This window comes from Delphinus delphis, chromosome 17 (assembly GCF_949987515.2).
Source record: "Delphinus delphis chromosome 17, mDelDel1.2, whole genome shotgun sequence".
Taxonomy (NCBI): domain Eukaryota; kingdom Metazoa; phylum Chordata; class Mammalia; order Artiodactyla; family Delphinidae; genus Delphinus; species Delphinus delphis.
The window spans coordinates 39,407,235-39,426,741 of record NC_082699.1 but is presented as its reverse complement, the minus strand read 5'-3'; the positions used below and the strand labels follow the sequence as shown (position 1 = coordinate 39,426,741).

General features: G+C 40.2%; 1 protein-coding gene and 1 pseudogene across 1 annotated transcript in view; one reads left to right on the top strand and one right to left on the bottom strand.

Annotated features, from left to right (window-relative positions):
* The window catches only part of DPY19L4 (dpy-19 like 4), a 62,872-nt gene extending 49,255 nt beyond the window's left edge, over nucleotides 1–13,617 (bottom strand). The window contains exons 1-2 of the mRNA XM_059994919.1: nucleotides 13,515–13,617; nucleotides 7,745–7,855 (exon numbers count right to left, since the gene is read on the bottom strand). Of these exons, the coding sequence (XP_059850902.1) occupies nucleotides 7,745–7,855; nucleotides 13,515–13,530 (127 nt within the window). The 5' untranslated portion in view covers nucleotides 13,531–13,617. The remainder of the gene's footprint in view (nucleotides 1–7,744; nucleotides 7,856–13,514) is intronic.
* Nucleotides 4,807–5,907, top strand: LOC132440248 (nucleosome assembly protein 1-like 1 pseudogene; annotated as a pseudogene).
* Nucleotides 13,618–19,507: the final 5,890 nt, after the last annotated feature.

The window sequence follows — 19,507 nt, the reverse complement described above, 5'->3', positions numbered from 1 at the left end:
TACTCAGCCATAAAAAGAAATGAAATTGAGTTATTTGTAGTGAGGTGGATGGACCTAGAAACTGTCATACAGAGTGAAGTAGGTCACAAAGAGTAAATCAAATACTGTATGCTAACACATATATATGAAATCTAAAAAAAAAAAATGGTTCTGAAGAACCCAGGGGCAGGACAGGAATAAAGATGCAGATGTAGAGAATGGACTTGAGGACATGGGGAGGGGGAAAGGTAAGCTAGGATGAAGTGAGAGAGTGGCATGGACATATATACACTACCAAGTGTAAAACAGATAGCTAGTGGGAAGCAGCTGCATAGCACAGGGAGATCAGCTCAGTGCTTCGTGACCACCTAGAGGGGTGGGATAGGGAGAGTGGGAGGGAGACGCAAGAGAGAGGGGATATGGGGATATATGTGTACATATAGCTGATTCACTTTGTTATACAGCAGAAACTAACACAACATTGTAAAGCAATTATACTCCAATAAAGATGTTAAATAAATAAATAAATAAAATAAAATCACTGCTTCCAATAGTACGTGTAAAGCATTTGGCCTGGCACATAGTAAGAGATCAGTAAATACTATCAATAGGTATTATTATTGGGCTACAGAAGCATACTTGCAAAAATATATGACAGATGGGCTTCCCTGGTGGCGCAGTGGTTGAGAGTCCGCCTGCCGATGTAGGGAACACGGGTTTGTGCCCCGGTCCAGGAAGATCCCACATGCGGCGGAGCGGCTGGGCCCGTGAGCCATGGCCGCTGAGCCTGCGCGTCCGGAGCCTGTGCTCCGCAACGGGAGAGGCCACAACAGTGAGAGGCCCGCGTACCGCAAAAAAAAAAAAAAAAAAAAGACAGTTAATTAAAGCAATGTTGACACAATGTAAACTATAAACAGACTAATAAAAAAACTTACCTGTTTCACCCCTAGGTTTTTCATGACATTTTTTTTTTTTAAATTCCATATATATGTGTTAGCATACGGTATTTGTCTCTCTCTTTCTGACTTACTTCACTCTGTATGACAGACTCTAGGTCTATCCACCTCATTACAAATAGCTCAATTTCGTCTCTTGAGGCTATGGGGAGGGGGAAGTGTAAACGGTGACAAAGCGATAAAGAGGCATGGACATATATACACTACCAAACGTAAGGTAGATAGCTAGTGGGAAGCAGCCGCATAGCACAGGGAGATCAGCTCGGTGCTTTGTGACCGCCTGGAGGGGTGGGATAGGGAGGGTGGGAGGGAGGGAGACGCAAGCGGGAAGAGATATGGGAATATATGTATATATATAACTGATTCATTTTGTTGTGAAGCTGAAACTAACATACCATTGTAAAGCAATTATACTCCAATAAAGATGTTAAAATGCTTACTAAAAAAAAAAAAAAAAAAAACTTACCTACCATGGCAATTTGGTAAAAGTGCTACAAAGTTTCTAAATATGTATCTTTTTCTGTTTTTTTTTTAAATTAAGTCTTCGACAATGACAAATTAATCCTAATTATCAAGGGCTATTACAAAAAATATATTCAACCAAATCTTATATATAAATGCTTTACCTTAGTGCTATTTTGTTTATGGAAGATTTTGTAAAGAGTCAAAGCTGGAATCAAGCTATCAGTGTTTGGTATAAGTGTATATATTTTAGAGAAAATAAAGAGCTCTGGGCCCTGGAAATTATTTATTAAAACATTATCACGGGGGCTTCCCTGGTGGCGCAGTGGTTGAGAGTCCGCCTGCCGATGCAGGGGACACGGGTTCGTGCCCCGGTCCGGGAAGATCCCACATGCCGCGAAGCGGCTGAGCCTGCGCGTCCAGAGCCTGCGTGTCCGGAGCCTGTGCTCCGTAACGCGAGAGGCCACAGCAGTGAGAGGCCCACATACCGCAAAAAAAAAAAATTATCACGGGGGACTTCCCTGGTGGCACAGTGGTTAAGAACCCGTCTGCCAATGCAGGGGACATGGGTTCGATCCCTGGTCTGGGAAGATCCCACATGCTGCGGAGCAACTAAGCCTGCATGCCATGACTACTGAGCCCGCGAGCCGCAACTTCTAAAGCACGCGCTCCTAGAGCCCGTGCTCCTCAACAAGAGAAGCCACCACAATGAGAAGCTCATGCACCACAATGAAGTATAGCCCCCATTCGCCGCAACTAGAGAAAGCCCGCGTGTAGCAACGAAGATCCAATGCAGCCAAAAATAAATAAATAAATAATAAGTAAATTTATATTAAAAAATTATCATGGGCCTGGTGGCCTAGTGGTTAGGATTCCAGGCTTTCACTTCCATGGCTCAACCAGCATTCAATCCCCGGTCGGGGAACTGAGATCCGGCAAGCCACACGGCCAAAAGAAAAAAAAATTGTAGGATTCAATTTCACAAAAAGTAAAAAAAAGAAAGGAAAAAGTATAAATACATTGAAAAAAATATAAGCAGTACTTGCCAAAATTTTAAGAATAGTTATTATCTACTGGAATTATGCATATATTTTTATTATACTTATCTCTATTTTCACATTTTCTACCCTAAAAATATATTTTTGTAATCAGGGGAAAATACTATTTTATAGGAGCTATCTCTAAATTGTTTAAATACCTTCCTTATACTGTATTTTCCAAAACGTTTTAAATGATTACTCTTATTAGTCAGCTTTGCTGTAGTAAAAAAGTGACCCCCATATTACCAGTGGCTTACAGAACATATATTTAATTCTCATTCATGTTACTGTGGTTTTGGGGTCAGCAGTCACTCTCCACTCAATTCCAGACTTCAGATTAGCTGTGGCTCTTCTTGTATCTTCAGAATTCCAGAATGGAATCAGTCCCTATTTGGGACATGCTGTTCTCATTACAAAGGAAAAGAGCAGCAGAACAGACAAAAACATACAATGCCTCTTATAATTTCTGGTCAGAACTAGTACACTGCTACTTCCACTCACATTCCATTGGCCCTGGAAAGTCACATGGATAAACCTGACAACGGGGTAGGGAAGTATACTCCACTTCAGAGAGGCAATCCAAATCACATGGTAATGGGAAGGAATGTATAATCCACTTTCAGGGCAGGGAGAAAACATTTGGGAACAATAGAAGGATCCACCAGGATTTGCCCCATTAGTCACAAATGTCTACTTCCCTCCCAAAGGCAAAACACACTCACTCCTTCTCAAGAAAGATACCCTTAGAGCAGCTTACTCAGCCTGCTTTCTGCATGTAGAAAGTTAGGGACTCATACATCATTTTAAGACATGAATAGTTGTGTCCTTAATCTAGGCTGGCAGTTCTTTTGACAGTATGTCTCTCTCAAAGCTTAGCCAGCAATTCTCCTAGGTTTTTACCTAAGAGAAATAAAAATAGATGTCCACAAAAAGATTCGTCCAAGTATTCACAGCAGCCTTATTCATAATAGCAGAATACTGGAAATTACTCAGATGTCCAATAGGGAAAGCAAGAACACTTACAGCAAGAAGAATGAATCTCAAAATGATTATATTTTTAAAGGATAACATATTGAGCTAAGTGAAAGAACCCAGGCACAAGGACATATATGTTGTATGACTTCATTTATATGAAATTCTAGAACATGCAAAGTTAATCAATATTGAAAAATATCAGAAGAGTGGTTGTTTTGGGGGGTACAGGGAAAATCTCCTGGAAAGGGACACTAAAGAACTTTCCGGGATAAGGGAATGTTATGTATCTTAGTTGTAGTCAAGTACCCAAACTCATTTAATTAAATACCTATGATTCTGTGCATTTTTTTTTAATCAGGGCTTTCTTTTCTATTTATTTATTTATTTATTTATTTATTTATTTATGGCTGCGTTGGGTCTTCATTGCTGCACACAAGCTTTCTCTAGTGGTGGCCAGCAGGGGCTACTCTTTGTTGTGGTGCACGGGCTTCTCATTGCGGTGGCTTCTCTTGTTGTGAAGCACAGGCTCTAGGCGTGCAGGGTTCAGTAGTTGTGGCACACGGGCTCAGTAGTTGTGACTCATGGGCTCTAGAGCACAGGCTCAGTAGCTGTGGCGCATGGGCTTGGCTGCTCCGCGGCATGTGGTATCTTCCCGGACCAGGGCTTGAACCCGTGTCCCCTGAATTGGCAGGCTGATTCTTAACCACTGCGCCACCAGGGAAGCCCTGATTCTGTGCATTTTATGATATGTTAGTTATACCTTAATTTTTAAAAATTAAATCATTCATTTTTGCAAAGAAAAGACAATTTTGTTGGCTTTTTACCTACTTGATTCCAGTCAACTCCATACTCCAATAACTATACCCACAATTCTTCTAGATAAGCCTCTCTTTAACTACAAGTATTTTGAGCTTATGAAGCTTTGTTTATTTGCCACATAAAGCCACACCCTTTGTTCTTTTTCCCTGAGTGCTTTATTCAACTGAAAGGAGTTAGTAGGAGCTACTTTAATCCATTCATACATTTTAACAAACTATGTGACAGTCATGCCCTTGATTTGGGCGTTGCCCTAAGGATTCATCTTAATCAGCCTTTGTTACTTAAAGTATTTCTCAATTTTATTGAATATTTTTTCCTAGTTAAAAAGACAAACAATACTAATTTCAACACTACAAGCCCCAGAAATTTTGGATTCCTATTTTCCTCTTCTTTCCTGACTACAAATGGGCCAATTCTGTTCTCATGTGTCTCTTTCCTGTAATCAAAAGTAGCTGATAGCTTCTGCTCCTCCCACCGCCGCCCTGAGTCCCTGCCTGCACACCTCTGGCCGCCTGGCTCCCCCTGCTAGCCACTGATATTTGGCATTCATACAACACGGCAGACATCGACAACTTGTCTAGGGTAGTTAAAAGATGTGTGAATGCTCTCAAAAACCTTCAAGTTAAATGTGCACAGATAGAAGCCAAGTTCTATGAGGGAGTTCATGATCTTGAAAGAAGGTATGCTGTTCCCTATCAGCCTCTATTTGATATGCGATTTGAGATCATTATGCCATTTATGAGCCTATAGAAGAAGAATGTGAATGGAAACCAGATGAGGAAGATAAAATTTCGGAGGAGTTAAAATAAAAGGCCAAGATTGTAGATGAGAAAAAGGATGAAGAAAAAGAAGACCCCAAGGGAATTCCTGAATTTTGGCTGACCATGTTTAAGAATGTTGGTCAGTGACATGGTTCAGGAACGGGATGAACCTATTCTGAAGCACTTGAAAGATATTGAAGTGAAGTTCTCAGATGCTGGTCAGCCTATGAGTTTTGTCTTAGAACTTCACTTTGAACCCAATGAATATTTGACAAATGAAGGGCTGACAAAGACATATAGGATGAGGTCAGAACCAGATGATTCTGATCCTTTTTCTTTTGATGGACCAGAAATTATGGGTTGTACAGTGTGCCAGATAGATTGGAAAAAAAGGGAAGAATGTCACTTTGAAAACCATTACGAAGAAACAGAAACACAAGGGATGTGGGACAATTCATACTGTGACCAAAAAAGTTTCTAATGACTCTTTAATGTTTTTGCCCCTCCTGAAGTTCCTGAAAGTGGACATCTGGATGATGGCTGAAGCTATCCTTGCTGTGGACTTTGAAATTGGTCACTTTTTACGTGAGCATATAATCCCAAGATCAGTGTTATACTTTACTGGAGAAGCTATTGAAGATGATGATGATTATGATGAAGAGGGTGAAGAAGCAGATGAGGAAGGGGAAGAAGAAGGAGATGTGGAAAATAATCCAGACTATGACCCAAAGAAGGATCAAAACCCAGCAGAGTGCAAGCAGCAGTGAAGCAGGATATATGTGGCCTTGAGGATAACCTGCACTGGTCTATCTTCTGCTTCCCTGGAAAGGATGAATTTACATCATTTGACAAGCCTATTTCAAGTTTTTTGTTGTCTGTTTGTTTGCTCGTTTTTATTTTTTGCAGTCTAAAATAAAAATGTCAAAAAAAAAAAAAAGCTGCTGATAATCAAGGTACTCTAGTAATATTCTGTTTGTGATCCTGTTACCTAAAATAATTTAAAAATTAGTATTAAAATTGCAACTATTCACAGGAAACAGTTTTATAAAATGTTTTGTCACGCAGATGGATTATTATTTTCCAGCTCCCAAAAAGTTTTCTTGCTGCTAACCTTTGAACTAGATCTGTAGGTGACTCACTGCCTTTATCTTATATGAGCAAATTTATATAAATGGCCCCTGAACTCCCTATGGGAAAGAATCTATTTACGAAAGCTGTTCAGCTCCTAAGGATGGCATAGTCTCCAAAGCCACTTTCAGATATGGTTCAGAAGGATAACAGAAACGGAAGGACCTCCAGAGGATGAAGCCAAGGATGACAAAGAACAATGAACTGGGAAACTACTTCCAAGGAAAACAACTAGGGCCTAATCAAGAAACATTCCCCAGAGGAGGAAGACGTCATATTTACCTAGTAGGATTTCAAAATTGCTATGGACCAGTGGTTAATGCGTCTCTCACTCTTCCTCTTTCTGAATGGAAGCATTTATTTTGATATCATATCCTCATCCAAAAGTGTATAATGGGAGAGGGGGCATGTGCTTTGCTAAGAAAAGCCTGCTTACAAGGCAGGCTCTTGGCAGGCATCTGGGAACCTGGATTTCAAAAGGGTTCCCACCATTTTCTAATGAGTGGTTTACTGTGCCTAACTTATTTGTGCAAACAGTGTGGTTCATACCTACTGCTTTCCTTCTGGGAATCTAGAATTTTCCTATGCATTAAGCAGAGGCTACATGACCAGCCACCAGTAAAAACCCTGAGCAGAGTTGCTAATAAGCTTCCCAGGTAGACAAACCTACAAATGTCACAATTTGATGCTGAAGGAATTATGTATGTCCTATGTGACTTGGAAGCTTCTGCCTAGTTTCTTGCAGTCTTTAGCCCATAGGTCCTTTCTCTTTGCTGATTTTCTTTTGTATTGTTCACTGTAATAAATTACAGCTGTGAATATGAATAAATTCTGAGACCTGTGACTCCTCCTAATCTCTAAACATGATGGTGTTCTTGGGGACCCCTGACACAGAGCAGATAACTTGTCTTTTTAATTCATAGGTCTCTGGATTGAATGAGTCATAGCTGACCCTGATGAAGATAACAAGACCTTGGGCTTCAAGACTGATGCCCTGACTGGATAACACTGGGTGTCTTCCTTGGGGTCGGGGAGGTACCAAGTATATTTTGTCTGAGGGAGACAAGTAAATGTTTATGACCAAAAGGCCAGAATGTGGTAGACTTATTCGTATTCCCAACTATTTTGTCCTTTCCTATAAAAAGATTTTTCATCCCTGCCTATTACCATGTGACTTGCCATGCTTCCCTGTAGTCAACTAAACTTCTCCATCCCACTGTCTAGATTGATTATATGACTTGGTTGGGCCAACAGAATGTGAGTACAAGTGACAGTGTGCCAGTTCAGCAGAAATTTTAAGAGGTACTGCATGACTCTGCCTGTTCTCCTGCTCTTTTTCTCTGCCACAAGAAAAACATATCCCAAATAGGGATTATGCCTTCATGACATGAAGCTACATCAGCCAACCTACAGCCACAACATGTAATGTTGATCAGAAATAAATGTTTTTTGTAAGCCAGTGAGACTTAGGAATTGTTCTACAGCAAAACCTAATGCAAGTTGACCAATATCACCACATACTTAAGATAAAATATGTTTATACTTTGAAATATTAATGTAAAATATATTACCTAATGTAACTATTTTTGTGATAGCATAAAAACTCCAAATCTCTCTAACTTACGTTTTGGAACTCTTTCAGGAATTGCGGTATTGTTGATTTTCTCTTCTTTGGCAGATTCTTTATTTTCTGAAGACTTTGGCTTTTTTCTTTGGCGCAGTTCTATAGTTGGTCCTTAAAATATTTGAAAAGTTATTGCAATGTATGTATCAAATTATTCTGTCTATATCTCAAACTGATTTACTTTTATTATACTTAGGTAAAAGTCCCATGAAGAACTATTTGTACCAAAGATAACTTTCTTCATAAGTATTTTAGCACTTCCCGCAAAACTTTCCTTTCCTACATACAAAAAGACAGTATAAGTTCTGCCTCCAACTCGTGCTTTCATAGTCCTACTGATAAACTGAGCTCTTCTCCTGAGATGATGCTATTTTCAAAATATCCCAAAATAAGTAAACTCTTTTCCAGAATGACTGGAGAACAAAGTGTTATTTAATAAATTAGCTTATTATTCTAGTTACCTGAGAGTATAACATGCATCATTCATGAGTTAACAATTTTTTTAAATAAAAATAAAATACATTGATCATAAAACTATACTTCATTTTTTTTAAATAAATTTTATTTACTTATTTATTTTTGTCTGCATTGGGTCTGCATTGCTGCATGTGGGTTTTCTCTAGTTGCGGTGAGCAGGGGCTACTCTCATTGCGATGGCTTCTTTTGTTGCAGAGCACAGGCTCTAGGTACGAGGGCTTCAGTAGTTGTAGCACACGGGCTCAGTAGTTGTGGCTCATGGGCTCTAGAGCGCAGCCTCAGCAGTTGTGGCTCACAGGCTTACTGCTCCGCAGCATGTGGGATCTTCCCGGACCAGGGCTCGAACCCATGTCCCCTGTATTGGCAGGCGGATTCTTAACAACTGCACCACCAGGGAAGTCCTATACTTCATTTTTTTAAATAATCCTGAAGGTTCTGTAGAATTTCACAGTATCATTCAACAGTCTTAGAGATTTAGGTATTGGAAAACAGGCTGAACCTATAAAAATCCCTATATTTGGGAAACTCTCAGAAATTTTCCCAAAATTAGAGTATCTACTCTTTCTATACCCAATTAAAAAAATGTAATGCAGAAAGTACCTCGAAATCAGTAAACTAAATTCTAAATTAAACAGGAATTTACGATATTCAACTTAACTACTTTTCCTCCCTAGAGTTAATTATGAGGTAGACTATGTCATGTAGATATAGGATACTATGATGGGCTGTCAAGGTTTCAGGTGGTACAAGAACTTATCTCCTTCTAATAGAAGCAGAGAAGAGTTTTTTCTTTTTTCTTAGTAATGGCTTAAGGCTAGGAAAAATGAGCCTAAAAAGAGGAGTTAAAAAAGGAGAAATGAATCAGCTACTGTTGCTGATGATCAGATGGCTGATTCTCTAACTTTACTGTGGAAAATGAGTAAAATGGATTTTAAAGTAGCTTCAAAGCAAATTCACGTTTGCTAAAATATCTTTAAACACTGACACACTGAGGGAAAAACTACTGTATATTTAGTGGATTCTGTCTGACTAGTTAATTTTTAACCATTTCTATACTATTTATCATTTATTTTATAATCATGTTAAGTAGTAAAGTCAGTGAATACATTACAAAATGACATTATTAGAAAAGCCATACCATGGATATTGAGTATTTTTGCATACAAATCTGGGACAACTAATAAATATTATTATATTCCTTCTTCATGATTTCCGTTTAATTTTCCCCCGCTATGGGTTAAAGCAAAAGTTAGAAGCATTCAACAAGAATGAAAATTTATGTAAAGCCAAATGAAGTCTTCAAATGCAAGTTATTATTTTAAATTTTATTAAAAAAGAATACATGGAAAAAATATAACCACAGGACATATACTTAGTAGATACACGTGCATGATTAAACACATTAACAGTACTGGATTAAAAAATTTTAATTGGGTAATTTCAGAAATCAAGTTAACAAATCTACTGAGGAAGTTAACAAATTATGTGACCAATGGGTTAGATAGGGCTTTTTTTATTACAGTCTAAAAGCACACATTTAAGATAAAGATAATTTGGGAAGGAAGGGGATATTCACATAAAGTGTTCTTTACAAAAAGCTATTATTTTTCTTTTTAAAAAAATTCTCTATAAAATCAATCACTTTACAAGGATTTTAATAAAGTGTTCTCTGTGCACATAAATGGTTTTTTTGTTTGGTTTGGTTTTTGGTTTTGGCCGCACTGCGCAGCATGCAGGATCTTAGTCCCCTGACCAGGCATGGAACCTGTGCCCCCTGCAGTGGAAGCACAGAGTCTTAACCATTGGACCACCACGGAATTTAACAAAAATTTTGCACAGAACCCCATTATTTATGAAGTATATAAATCTTAATCAGTCATCTCTCAGGAATCTATATTAGCAATGTTTGTCATACAAATAAATAATCTGTAAAGGATCTATAATACTGTATTTTCTTTATTATTTTTTTGGCCGTGCTGCACAGCTTGTGGGATCTTAGTTCCCTGACCAGGGACTGAACCCGTAGAGTGAAAGCGTAGAGTCCTAACCACTGGACTGCCAGGGAATTCCAATACTATATTTTCTTGATTCTAAGAAGCCTGTATTTTAAGATATTATTTGATGTTTTTCAAGGGGAAAATTGGCACTACCATGTTAAATATGTGCATTGGTTTTAAGACATGGCAATTTCAGTGGCATTAAACTGTGGGAGCAAAAAGTACTACTTGGGAAATACAGTAAACTTTTTAACCAATCTCTTCAATCTTGTCCCTAAATGTTTTGCCTGTGACCATAAATCAAAACTGACTGGATGCAAACTTTACCTCATTTCCTTTATATTGATCTTTTAACTTCATAATTGATAAACAAAGCCCAGAATCTTTAGGTGGGTAAGTAACAAAGGCCAAAGCTGTGGACAAACTAGATTATTAATCCTGATAGGAAAGCTCTGGGATAGAATTCAGGTTTCCTTTTCACTATCTTATACTTTTAGCATTGTAAAGAAAAAGTCAAAGTAGTAAATCAACTATATTTCAATTAAAAAAAAAAAAAGAGTGACTTCCCTGGTGGTACAGTGGTAAAGAATCCACCTTCCAACGCAGGGGAAGCAGGTTCCATCCCTGATCGGGAAACTAGGATCCCACATGCCATGGGCAACTAAACCTGTGCGCCACAACTACTGAGCCCACGCACCCTGGAGCCTGTGCGACAACTAGAGAGAAAACCCACACGCCACAACTAGATAGAAGCCCGCACACTACAAAGATCCCACATGCCTCAACGAAGACCCCACGTGCCGCAATTAAGACCCAACAGCCAAAATAAAGGAAGAAAAAACAAAAGAATCTAACCATATCAAAAATAAAGAATAAAAGAAAAAGTCAAATAAATAAAAATGATAACATAGCCACAAAAATAACCTGCTATTTCAGTCTCTGGCTCAGTGATCTTCACATAAGATAGTTAACAGGGCTACAAATAGGCTTGCAAATGTCCATCTAGACTATACATAGCAACTTCCAAGTGAATTATGAACATTACTCTGCTCAAGGCTATCACTTCTTTCTTTGCTCTAACATATCTTCCAGGAAACATAAATATAAATACCATGACCCTCTACAGCATCAAGAGAAGATGAGATTTCCCAAAGAGTATTTACTTAGAGAAAAGTGGGACAATGAAGAGGATCCAAGTGAATGTGAATGATAAGCAAAAAGCGATATAGAGAACATCTGGATACAAGTAAAATAGACTATTTAGTCTAATTTTAACACAGTGAATACAAATAACATGCATTTTATTTATTTATTTATTTATTGCGGTACGCAGGCCTCTCACTGTTGTGGCCTCTCCCGTTGCGGAGCACAGGCTCCGGACGCGCAGGCTCAGCGGCCATGGCTCACGGGCCCAGCCGCTTCGCGGCATGTGGGATCTTCCCGGACCGAGGCACGAACCCGTGTCCTCTGCATCGGCAGGCAGACTCTCAACCACTGCGCCACCAGGGAAACCCAATAACATGCATTTTGAAAAACAGTATAGAGTGCCTAATAAATGGAAAGTACTCAGAAAAATGCGTAGGACATAGACATGTTTACTATAAATATCATTACTAGATTACAATAAATGAGAATTACTCACTCATTTTTGACTATTATATCCCAGTACCTAACACATTAGACAGTCAAATATTTATGGAATTAAAAACTCTGTTGAATAAACTTTAACAAAACTGCAATCCATTAATTGTTCCAAGATGTATTTCATTGCTTTGGATTATCTGTAATTCTACAAACAAAAATCATTTTTCATTTTATATCACAGAATTAAATTTCACAAACGTGTATAGTTTGTGAAACCACAACTGGTTCTACATCATACCTACTTGGTTAGGTGTAACTATAACCTCTTAAAACAATTTCTCATTTGCATGATATATAATATTAAAGACTTTTAGTACTGCAGTATTAATTTTTTTATGCTTTAACTTAAGTGCTCATGGAAACATATAAGCTAGCTCATCAACCTACCCCTAGAGATTTGCAGTTAATCAGAAAAGGAAAAAATATCAAAAAATGTATTACATATACTGCAACCAAAGATAAAACCAAGGCAACAAACAGAATTACCTTCTTCCTTACCAACTACAAAGAGTTTTGGTTTTGAAGCTGTTTTTAGGTAGAGTGTCTTAAATTTAGATCAGTTTTAACACAGAAAACTTAAGGAAGATGAGGCAAATATGAAGCAAGAGGGAGCACAGGGACAGAACAGCAAGACACAGAACAGCAAACAATTCTTACAATTAATTTTTTTAAATTGCTTTCCACTGAATTCTTGAAACTCCCTTCTTCCACTCTTGGTTCAGTAAGGCTTCAATCTAAACAGATCACATTCACAACTCCCCTCAATAAGGTAAAAAGTCATGTTTTCCAAAAGGATGAAAAATCTAACTGCTCAGTCAAGAGACACCATTATACCTATGCCTGAAAGTAGCATGCCTATCATGAAGATATCATGACACGAATGTTTCCTATAACATCTCTCACTAGCTAAGTTCCTCCCAACTCCGCATTTTTATCTCATACCTATCGATCTCTATGAATAATTTTCTTGGCATTGGCCCTGAAGGGGCATGAAAAGCTTTCTCCAGCCCACCCACTTTCACCCAGAAGTACTCCTGGCTTCCAGATGCCCCCAAAACCACTTACATCCCTTCTCCCTTTGCCATCTCGCCCTAACCTGTAACTGAACTTGACCTTCTTCAGTTTCTGCTTGCTCATCCCCTCCCAATCCACCTTACCATGTCTACCCCAAACCCTTGCCTCTGTTTGTCCCCTTGGCCTGCGGCTCCTCTCACGGGTGATGACTTTGTATTTGTCAGAATCCACAGACCTCTAAAAAGCGCACTCACACTGAGGGGCATTTGGTTAAACTATCCCTCTCGAAAATGCATTCAGTACCTAAACCTACATCTTCTAAACCCAAGTATGTCCCCCACCCCCATCAGTCATCTGCTCACAGCCCTCCCTCTCCATCACTCCCCACACAGGTTTCTCTCTTCCTACACGATTCCCAACTTCAAGCTCCACTTTCGCTTCCCACTAGAGCCGACACAACTTCGGGCTATTTACTCCGCTCCTTCTGAATTTCTCCACACACCTCCCCCCGCCGCCCCGCTCTTTCCCGCCGGACCGCCGCGGCCGCCCGCAGCCCCGGCCTCCGGGGCCCTCGAGCCCCCGCCCCCTTTCCCGAGACCTCGGGCGACAGTAGGCGCGCTGGACCCCAGGGAGGTCACCTTCTTCCTCCGCCATCGTCCCCGCAGAGGCCGGGGCACCCCTCCGGCTCCCGCGCGGCTCAGAGTCTCCCGCCCTCCGTCTTGCGGAACCCCTCGGCCTCCCCAGGCCCGCTCCCGGCCGCCGCGCCCCCACTTCCTGACCCGCCCCCCTCCGGTGTCGCGGCCAACCGCGTCCCCCCGGGCGGCCCTGGAACCAGAGTGCCGGGAGCGGAGGGCGGCCGGAGCGTTTGGCGGGCGCGCGTGGTCCTGCGCGGGCCGGAAGGCGGCTCTACGCGAAGTGGCACCGCCCACTGCTGGTGCTCCGGGACCGCTCCCCCGGCTCCCCGCCCCCCACGGGAGGTGAGTGCGGGCGTCCAGCTGCCTCCCCTTTCCTCGCCCGTCCTCACAGTAAAGGTGGGCGCCCGAGCGGGCTTTCTGGGGCCTTTGTGGGTGGACTCAGGTAGTCAAGAGAATATCCAGATCCAGCCCGCATACCCGCCCCATTTTACAGAGAGGAAACTGAGGTGCAGCGAGTGTAAGTCACAAAACTAGTCGAAGCCAGAACTGGAACCCAGGGCTCCTGCGTCCTCCTGGTGCTTTCAGAGCGAGGCAAAACCCTCTGGGTTGACGCGTTGGTTTAGTAAGCCGCTAGACATCTACAGGAAAGAAGCTTGTACTTGGAACTTAGTGTTTTTAACCACCCAAACTGGTTAAACAAATGTATTTGCATGATATTATTTTGAAAACAGTAATACTTATGGTCAGTGCGGGGGAGAGGTGCGTTTAGATATTCCACAACAATGGAACATAGTTTTAACTTGTTATATATCTGGCATTTACTTCACTTTTATTATATCTGGCATTCTCCAAATATACCAGGATCTATCTCCCTCAACAGTACTAAGAAGTAATTTAGGAACTGACAAAATGCCCATTATAGAACGAGAGGAAAAAGGCGTTCTTAGCAGGCAGCAAGAGTCTCCTTCCTTTATCAAGTTAGGATATTTGGGGAGAAGCTATCAGTTTTCAGTGCTGTGCAAAAACAGTTCCAGGAACTCTTTTTATGCCTTTGGTTGCATGTAAATATGTCTTGCCTGTCAAACAGCACTGGACCAGGAGTTAGAAACATGGATGGAAGATACCAGTTGCCCAGAAAAGGCCTGGGTCAAAGCAGAGAGAACAAAACTGTTGGTCTTTGAAAACCACAAGAGCCCACGTACACAGCAGCAGATTTCAGCGTCCAGCTTATCAGATGATAAGCAGGCAGAGCTCCACCTCATGCGAGAACAATACAGTGGCCACTGAGGGCCACTGTTTTCCAAGTCTAGGGTCTTGAGGTGATGACCATTCCTCCCATAGTTCCTTCATGATCACCTCAAGGACTTAATTGTAAATTTAAGTATAATTTAAATTATACTGCATGCTCTATACAGTAGTGGAGACAGAGAAAAAAATAGCTTCTCAAAATCAAATGGAAACATGAAAGAAGAGAGATAAATATTCAGTCTTTAGATACTAATCAGTGGAATCGTGATTGTGTTCCCTAGTAGAAACATTCTTCCTTTGAACCCTAAACTTCCACATAAGAATAATGAGAATGGGTCATTTTATCCCTGAACCAGTGTAATTTTGCTATGAGAAAAATAAGACATTTTTTGTTCAAAATATCAACTCATCCAAAAAGATGTACCCCTAACTGCTCAAGATGTTGCCTTGCAGCTGGCCGTATAGCTGAGCGTTCAGTAAGTCATTCCATAAGTCGATAAGACCAGCTGCTTCCAGATAATAATGCACATAGCTAGTGGACACATGGTCCTAAGATAACTTCCGATTCGAATTTGATTGACCATTTTACGACTGCAAACCATGGGCTGCTAGTTTCCCATCCAGAATTTGAAGGGTCATTTCATTATCCTTTGCCTCATCTTGACCAATCCTAAACACCTCAAATTTGCTCAAATGGTCTTTTATTTACAGTCCACTCTCAAAGAACAATATGATTTTCGGCCTCCTCTCTAGAAGTTTGAGGACCCCTTTAGTATGCAGTAGATATTTTTAGGGATTGATGTGAAATGCTTTGTTGTAAGTCTTTTAAGAAAATGTAGATTAGGAAGCTATTGTAGTAAACTGGGTTAAAAAAGTAAAGTCTTGAAATAAGGCAATGGAAATAAAAATGTTCAAAGAGAAGGGATTCAAAAGATGCTGGAGGTAAATTTACAGGGCCTAGTGACAAATTGGATGTGATAAATGATGAGTTGCAATGATTCCTAAGGTTTCTATCTTAAAATTAAATATGTGCCTTCTGTGTGCCAAGTAGTTTGTTACCAGGATATGAGACAAATATAAAACAAAAGCCCCTGAAGACTTACCTACTTGAAACCAAAAAAGTACAGGCGAAGTCTATTTCAAAAACATTCTTCTATCCAATGCGTCACCTTATTACTAGTAACAGAATAATTAGTGTGAAATCTTTGCATTAGTTCAGCTCTTCTTCTGTTAAAGATACGGAACTCTGATTCATCTTTATTATGTCATAAATTTGTAATTATCCATTGATGAACATATTTAAATTATTTTCAAACACCATCTCCTTTGTGAAGTCTGAACCAAATATGATCAATTCATCTTTGAAAACACATAACACTCTTACCACCATTATATCCTGGCTTGTATTTTGGTCATGTTTTATACCGTTGTTTCAACTCTTTGAAACACATTGTAGACAAGTATTTTGGTAATTGACTTAAAAGTTGTTGACAATAGTATTAGCTGTGGGTGTCTTAGAAGACCAACGTGATAAGCTGTATATTTTGCACTATCAACGAGAACTATGATTTGAAGCCGTTTTGTCTTAGCTTGTCACTAGTTCTACTTGTGACTGTGGATTAACTTTTTTTTTTGCGATACGCGGGCCTCTCACCGTTGTGGCCTCTCCCGTTGCGGAGCAGAGGCTCCGGACGCGCAGGCTCAGCGGCCATGGCTCACGGGCCCAGCCGCTCCGCGGCATGTGGGATCTTCCCGGACCGGGGCACGAACCCGTGTCTCCTGCATCGACAGGCGGACTCCCAACCACTGCGCCACCAGGGAAGCCCGGATTAATTTTCTTCTCTACCTTTTCTGTAAAAAAGGGGATAAGGGGCTGCACTTATCTGTTGCTCCTGCAGTTATTTCTCAAGCAGGCCTCACTTCTTCCTCATTGTTTGAAGCTATGCGTCAGTGCCTCCTGAGTATATTTGCTCTATTATCACTCCTAAGGATCTGCTGTCTTCCTTTTCCACTGACTGGGAGAACTACTATCATACAAACCAACAGAGTCAAACTGGGAACCATATAATCCTCCCTAGTGGGACACATTGAACAATGTGTGTTCTATTTAGATATTTTTGAATTAACATATTAAGCATCTTAGGACATTTTCTAAAGTAGGTTTTTTTCCTACAGTTAAAACTCCTCCAGGAAGAGACTTTTTTTTTTACCAAATTGATCATATGAAATAATATTCATAAATAAAGAAAAACATTGTTGGTACTAAGCGGCCTATTATCAAGATTTTCCCAGGCAAAGCTATTTTAGTAGACAAAGGTTGCTGACTTTGGACCAAGTTTCCATCCTCTCTTCTTTCAGATAAGTAAGCCCTCCAAATATTTGTGAAATTTAGTTGAATTGACTATTAGAATTGCCAGGTAATATAGGACACTTTAGTACATGTTCCATGCAATATTTGGGCCAGACTTAAGCTAAAAATTATTTGTTGTGTATTTGAAATTTCCATTTAATTGAGTATCCTGCTTTTGGTTTGATTTTTTGTTCCTCTGTTGACCCTATTTATGGATTGAGACTGCCCCCTCAATGCTAGGAGCTCCCTAGCATTGACTACTCTTAGGCCTTCTGGGCACATGTAAATAACAGATTGAATTCTTTCGCACGATAGAGGAAAGGTAGTTAGATAGCAGATGGATTCTGAGTACCTCAATTATTAATTCAGGAAAGAATCTGCCATTCCTAATGCCCTGATACATGAAATTGCTTCTGCTGTCTTCCCACCCTACAAAGGGCTCCAGCTAGAACTGGATGGGTCTAGTGCAGTCCTGGAGCTGCCATTGAACCACTTCTTAGTCAACCAGCCAGTGCAGATGCTTGACTGGGCATATCTAGACCTGCTGTTTGGAGGACTAATCACACTTCCAAAGTATAGGTATCTTAAAACCAAAAGCATACAGTGATTGTGGGGGGGAAAATACTTCCCACCAATTATGACTTATCGCCATAACAATTTGTGTGTAACAGAGTAATGGCCATGATATTTTTTTAATACAGTAAAAAAACAAAAAGCTGTTCATCGATTATGACATGATTTAAATATAGATATATTTTTAAAATCTTGTTGGAATCCTAGATAGGCACTCTGGTTGAGAATTGGAGATGGCAGAAGCAGCTGAAATCATGTTTAGGTAAATTTCACACCAAACTCTCTCTTTGGATGTGTATATCAATGTGAAAGGCAACTCTCTGAATTTGTACCTCAGTGTAAAAAGCATACTGTTAATAACTAGATTAATACTAACATTTTAAACATTTTTAAACGGTGCTAAAGAAAAACAATTTTTGATTTTTAACATTTAAATTTGTAAACAACTCTAAAAGAAAACTGTACAAAGCACATTAGTTTTCACCAGCAGGAATGAACATACATTAATTCATTCAATAGGTATTTATGGTATATATCCCAAGGGCTGGCTAGTCACTAAGGATACAGGGGGAAAGAAGACACATTTTACCTTGATGGAAGTTACAACATGGGGAGCAGATTATAGGGAGATCTTACAGAGTCTAGTGAGTCAGGAAAGGCCTTCCTCAGAAAAGTAAGATTTCTGCATAGCAGTCAGTGAAGAGAGGAATAACAGGAAAAAAATGTGTTTCAGGCAGAGGAAACAAAAAGTGCATCATTCCTGCGAAGAACTGGAAAAGGTACAACAAAGTGTAGAGCGCGAGAGGAAGAGTGCCTTGAAAAAAGCTCAAGAGGTAGGCAAGAGTCAGCTCATGCAATAGCATGCGGTCATACATTTGGGTATTTTTTCCTACAGCAAATGGAAACCTTTAATAAAAAGATTTTAAGGGCACATAATCACTTTGTTGTCTTCTTATCACACATGCACACAAAAAATAAAGAGGGTGGGAGGAAACTTTTGGAGGTAATAGATATTGGTGGCATTGATTGTGGTGATGGTTTCACTAGTATAGCTTTATCTCCAAGGACTCACCAAGTTGTGTATGCTAAATAAGTACAGCTTTTTATATCTCAATAATACCTCAGTAAAGTGGTTTAAAAAAACATGTAATCAGATCTGTGTTTTTAATTTAAAAGATTGTTCTTTTAAAAAAACATACTGGCAAGAGAGGAAAGCAGAATTTGATATAAAGAATCCAATACTGAGGCAAAGAACCGGTGAGAGTTACTGATGACTAGGATGGTGAGGGAAGGAAGTTAAGAATGGCTTTCTTGGGCTTCCCTGGTGGCGCAGTGGTTGAGAGTCCGCCTGCCGATACAGGGGACACGGGTTCATGCCCCGGTCCGGGAAGATCCCACATGCCGCGGAGCGGCTGGGCCCGTGAGCCATGGCCGCTGAGCCTGCGCGTCCGGAGCCTGTGCTCCACAGCGGGAGAGGCCACAACAGTGAGAAGCCCGCGTACCGCAAAAAAAAAAAAAAAAAAAGGCTTTCTTACCTTTAATACCTGGTGGTATGCGGTGCTGTTTCCTGAAGTAAAGAGAACACAAGGACCAGCAGGTTTTTGGACACAGAAAGATATGTTCTTTTTTAACATGTTGAAATTGGAACGCCCAGGGAGACTTCCAAATGGAAATATTTATTGCATTGTTGGGTTTAGAAGCCGGTAGCTCCAAAGAAGCGTGTGGAAGTAAATTAGTGAGTTTGCCCAGAGAATAGATAGAGAAAGTGGCTCAGGAAGAAATCATGAGAAACACCATCAGGTAAGGAAGGATGAATCTCTCTCCC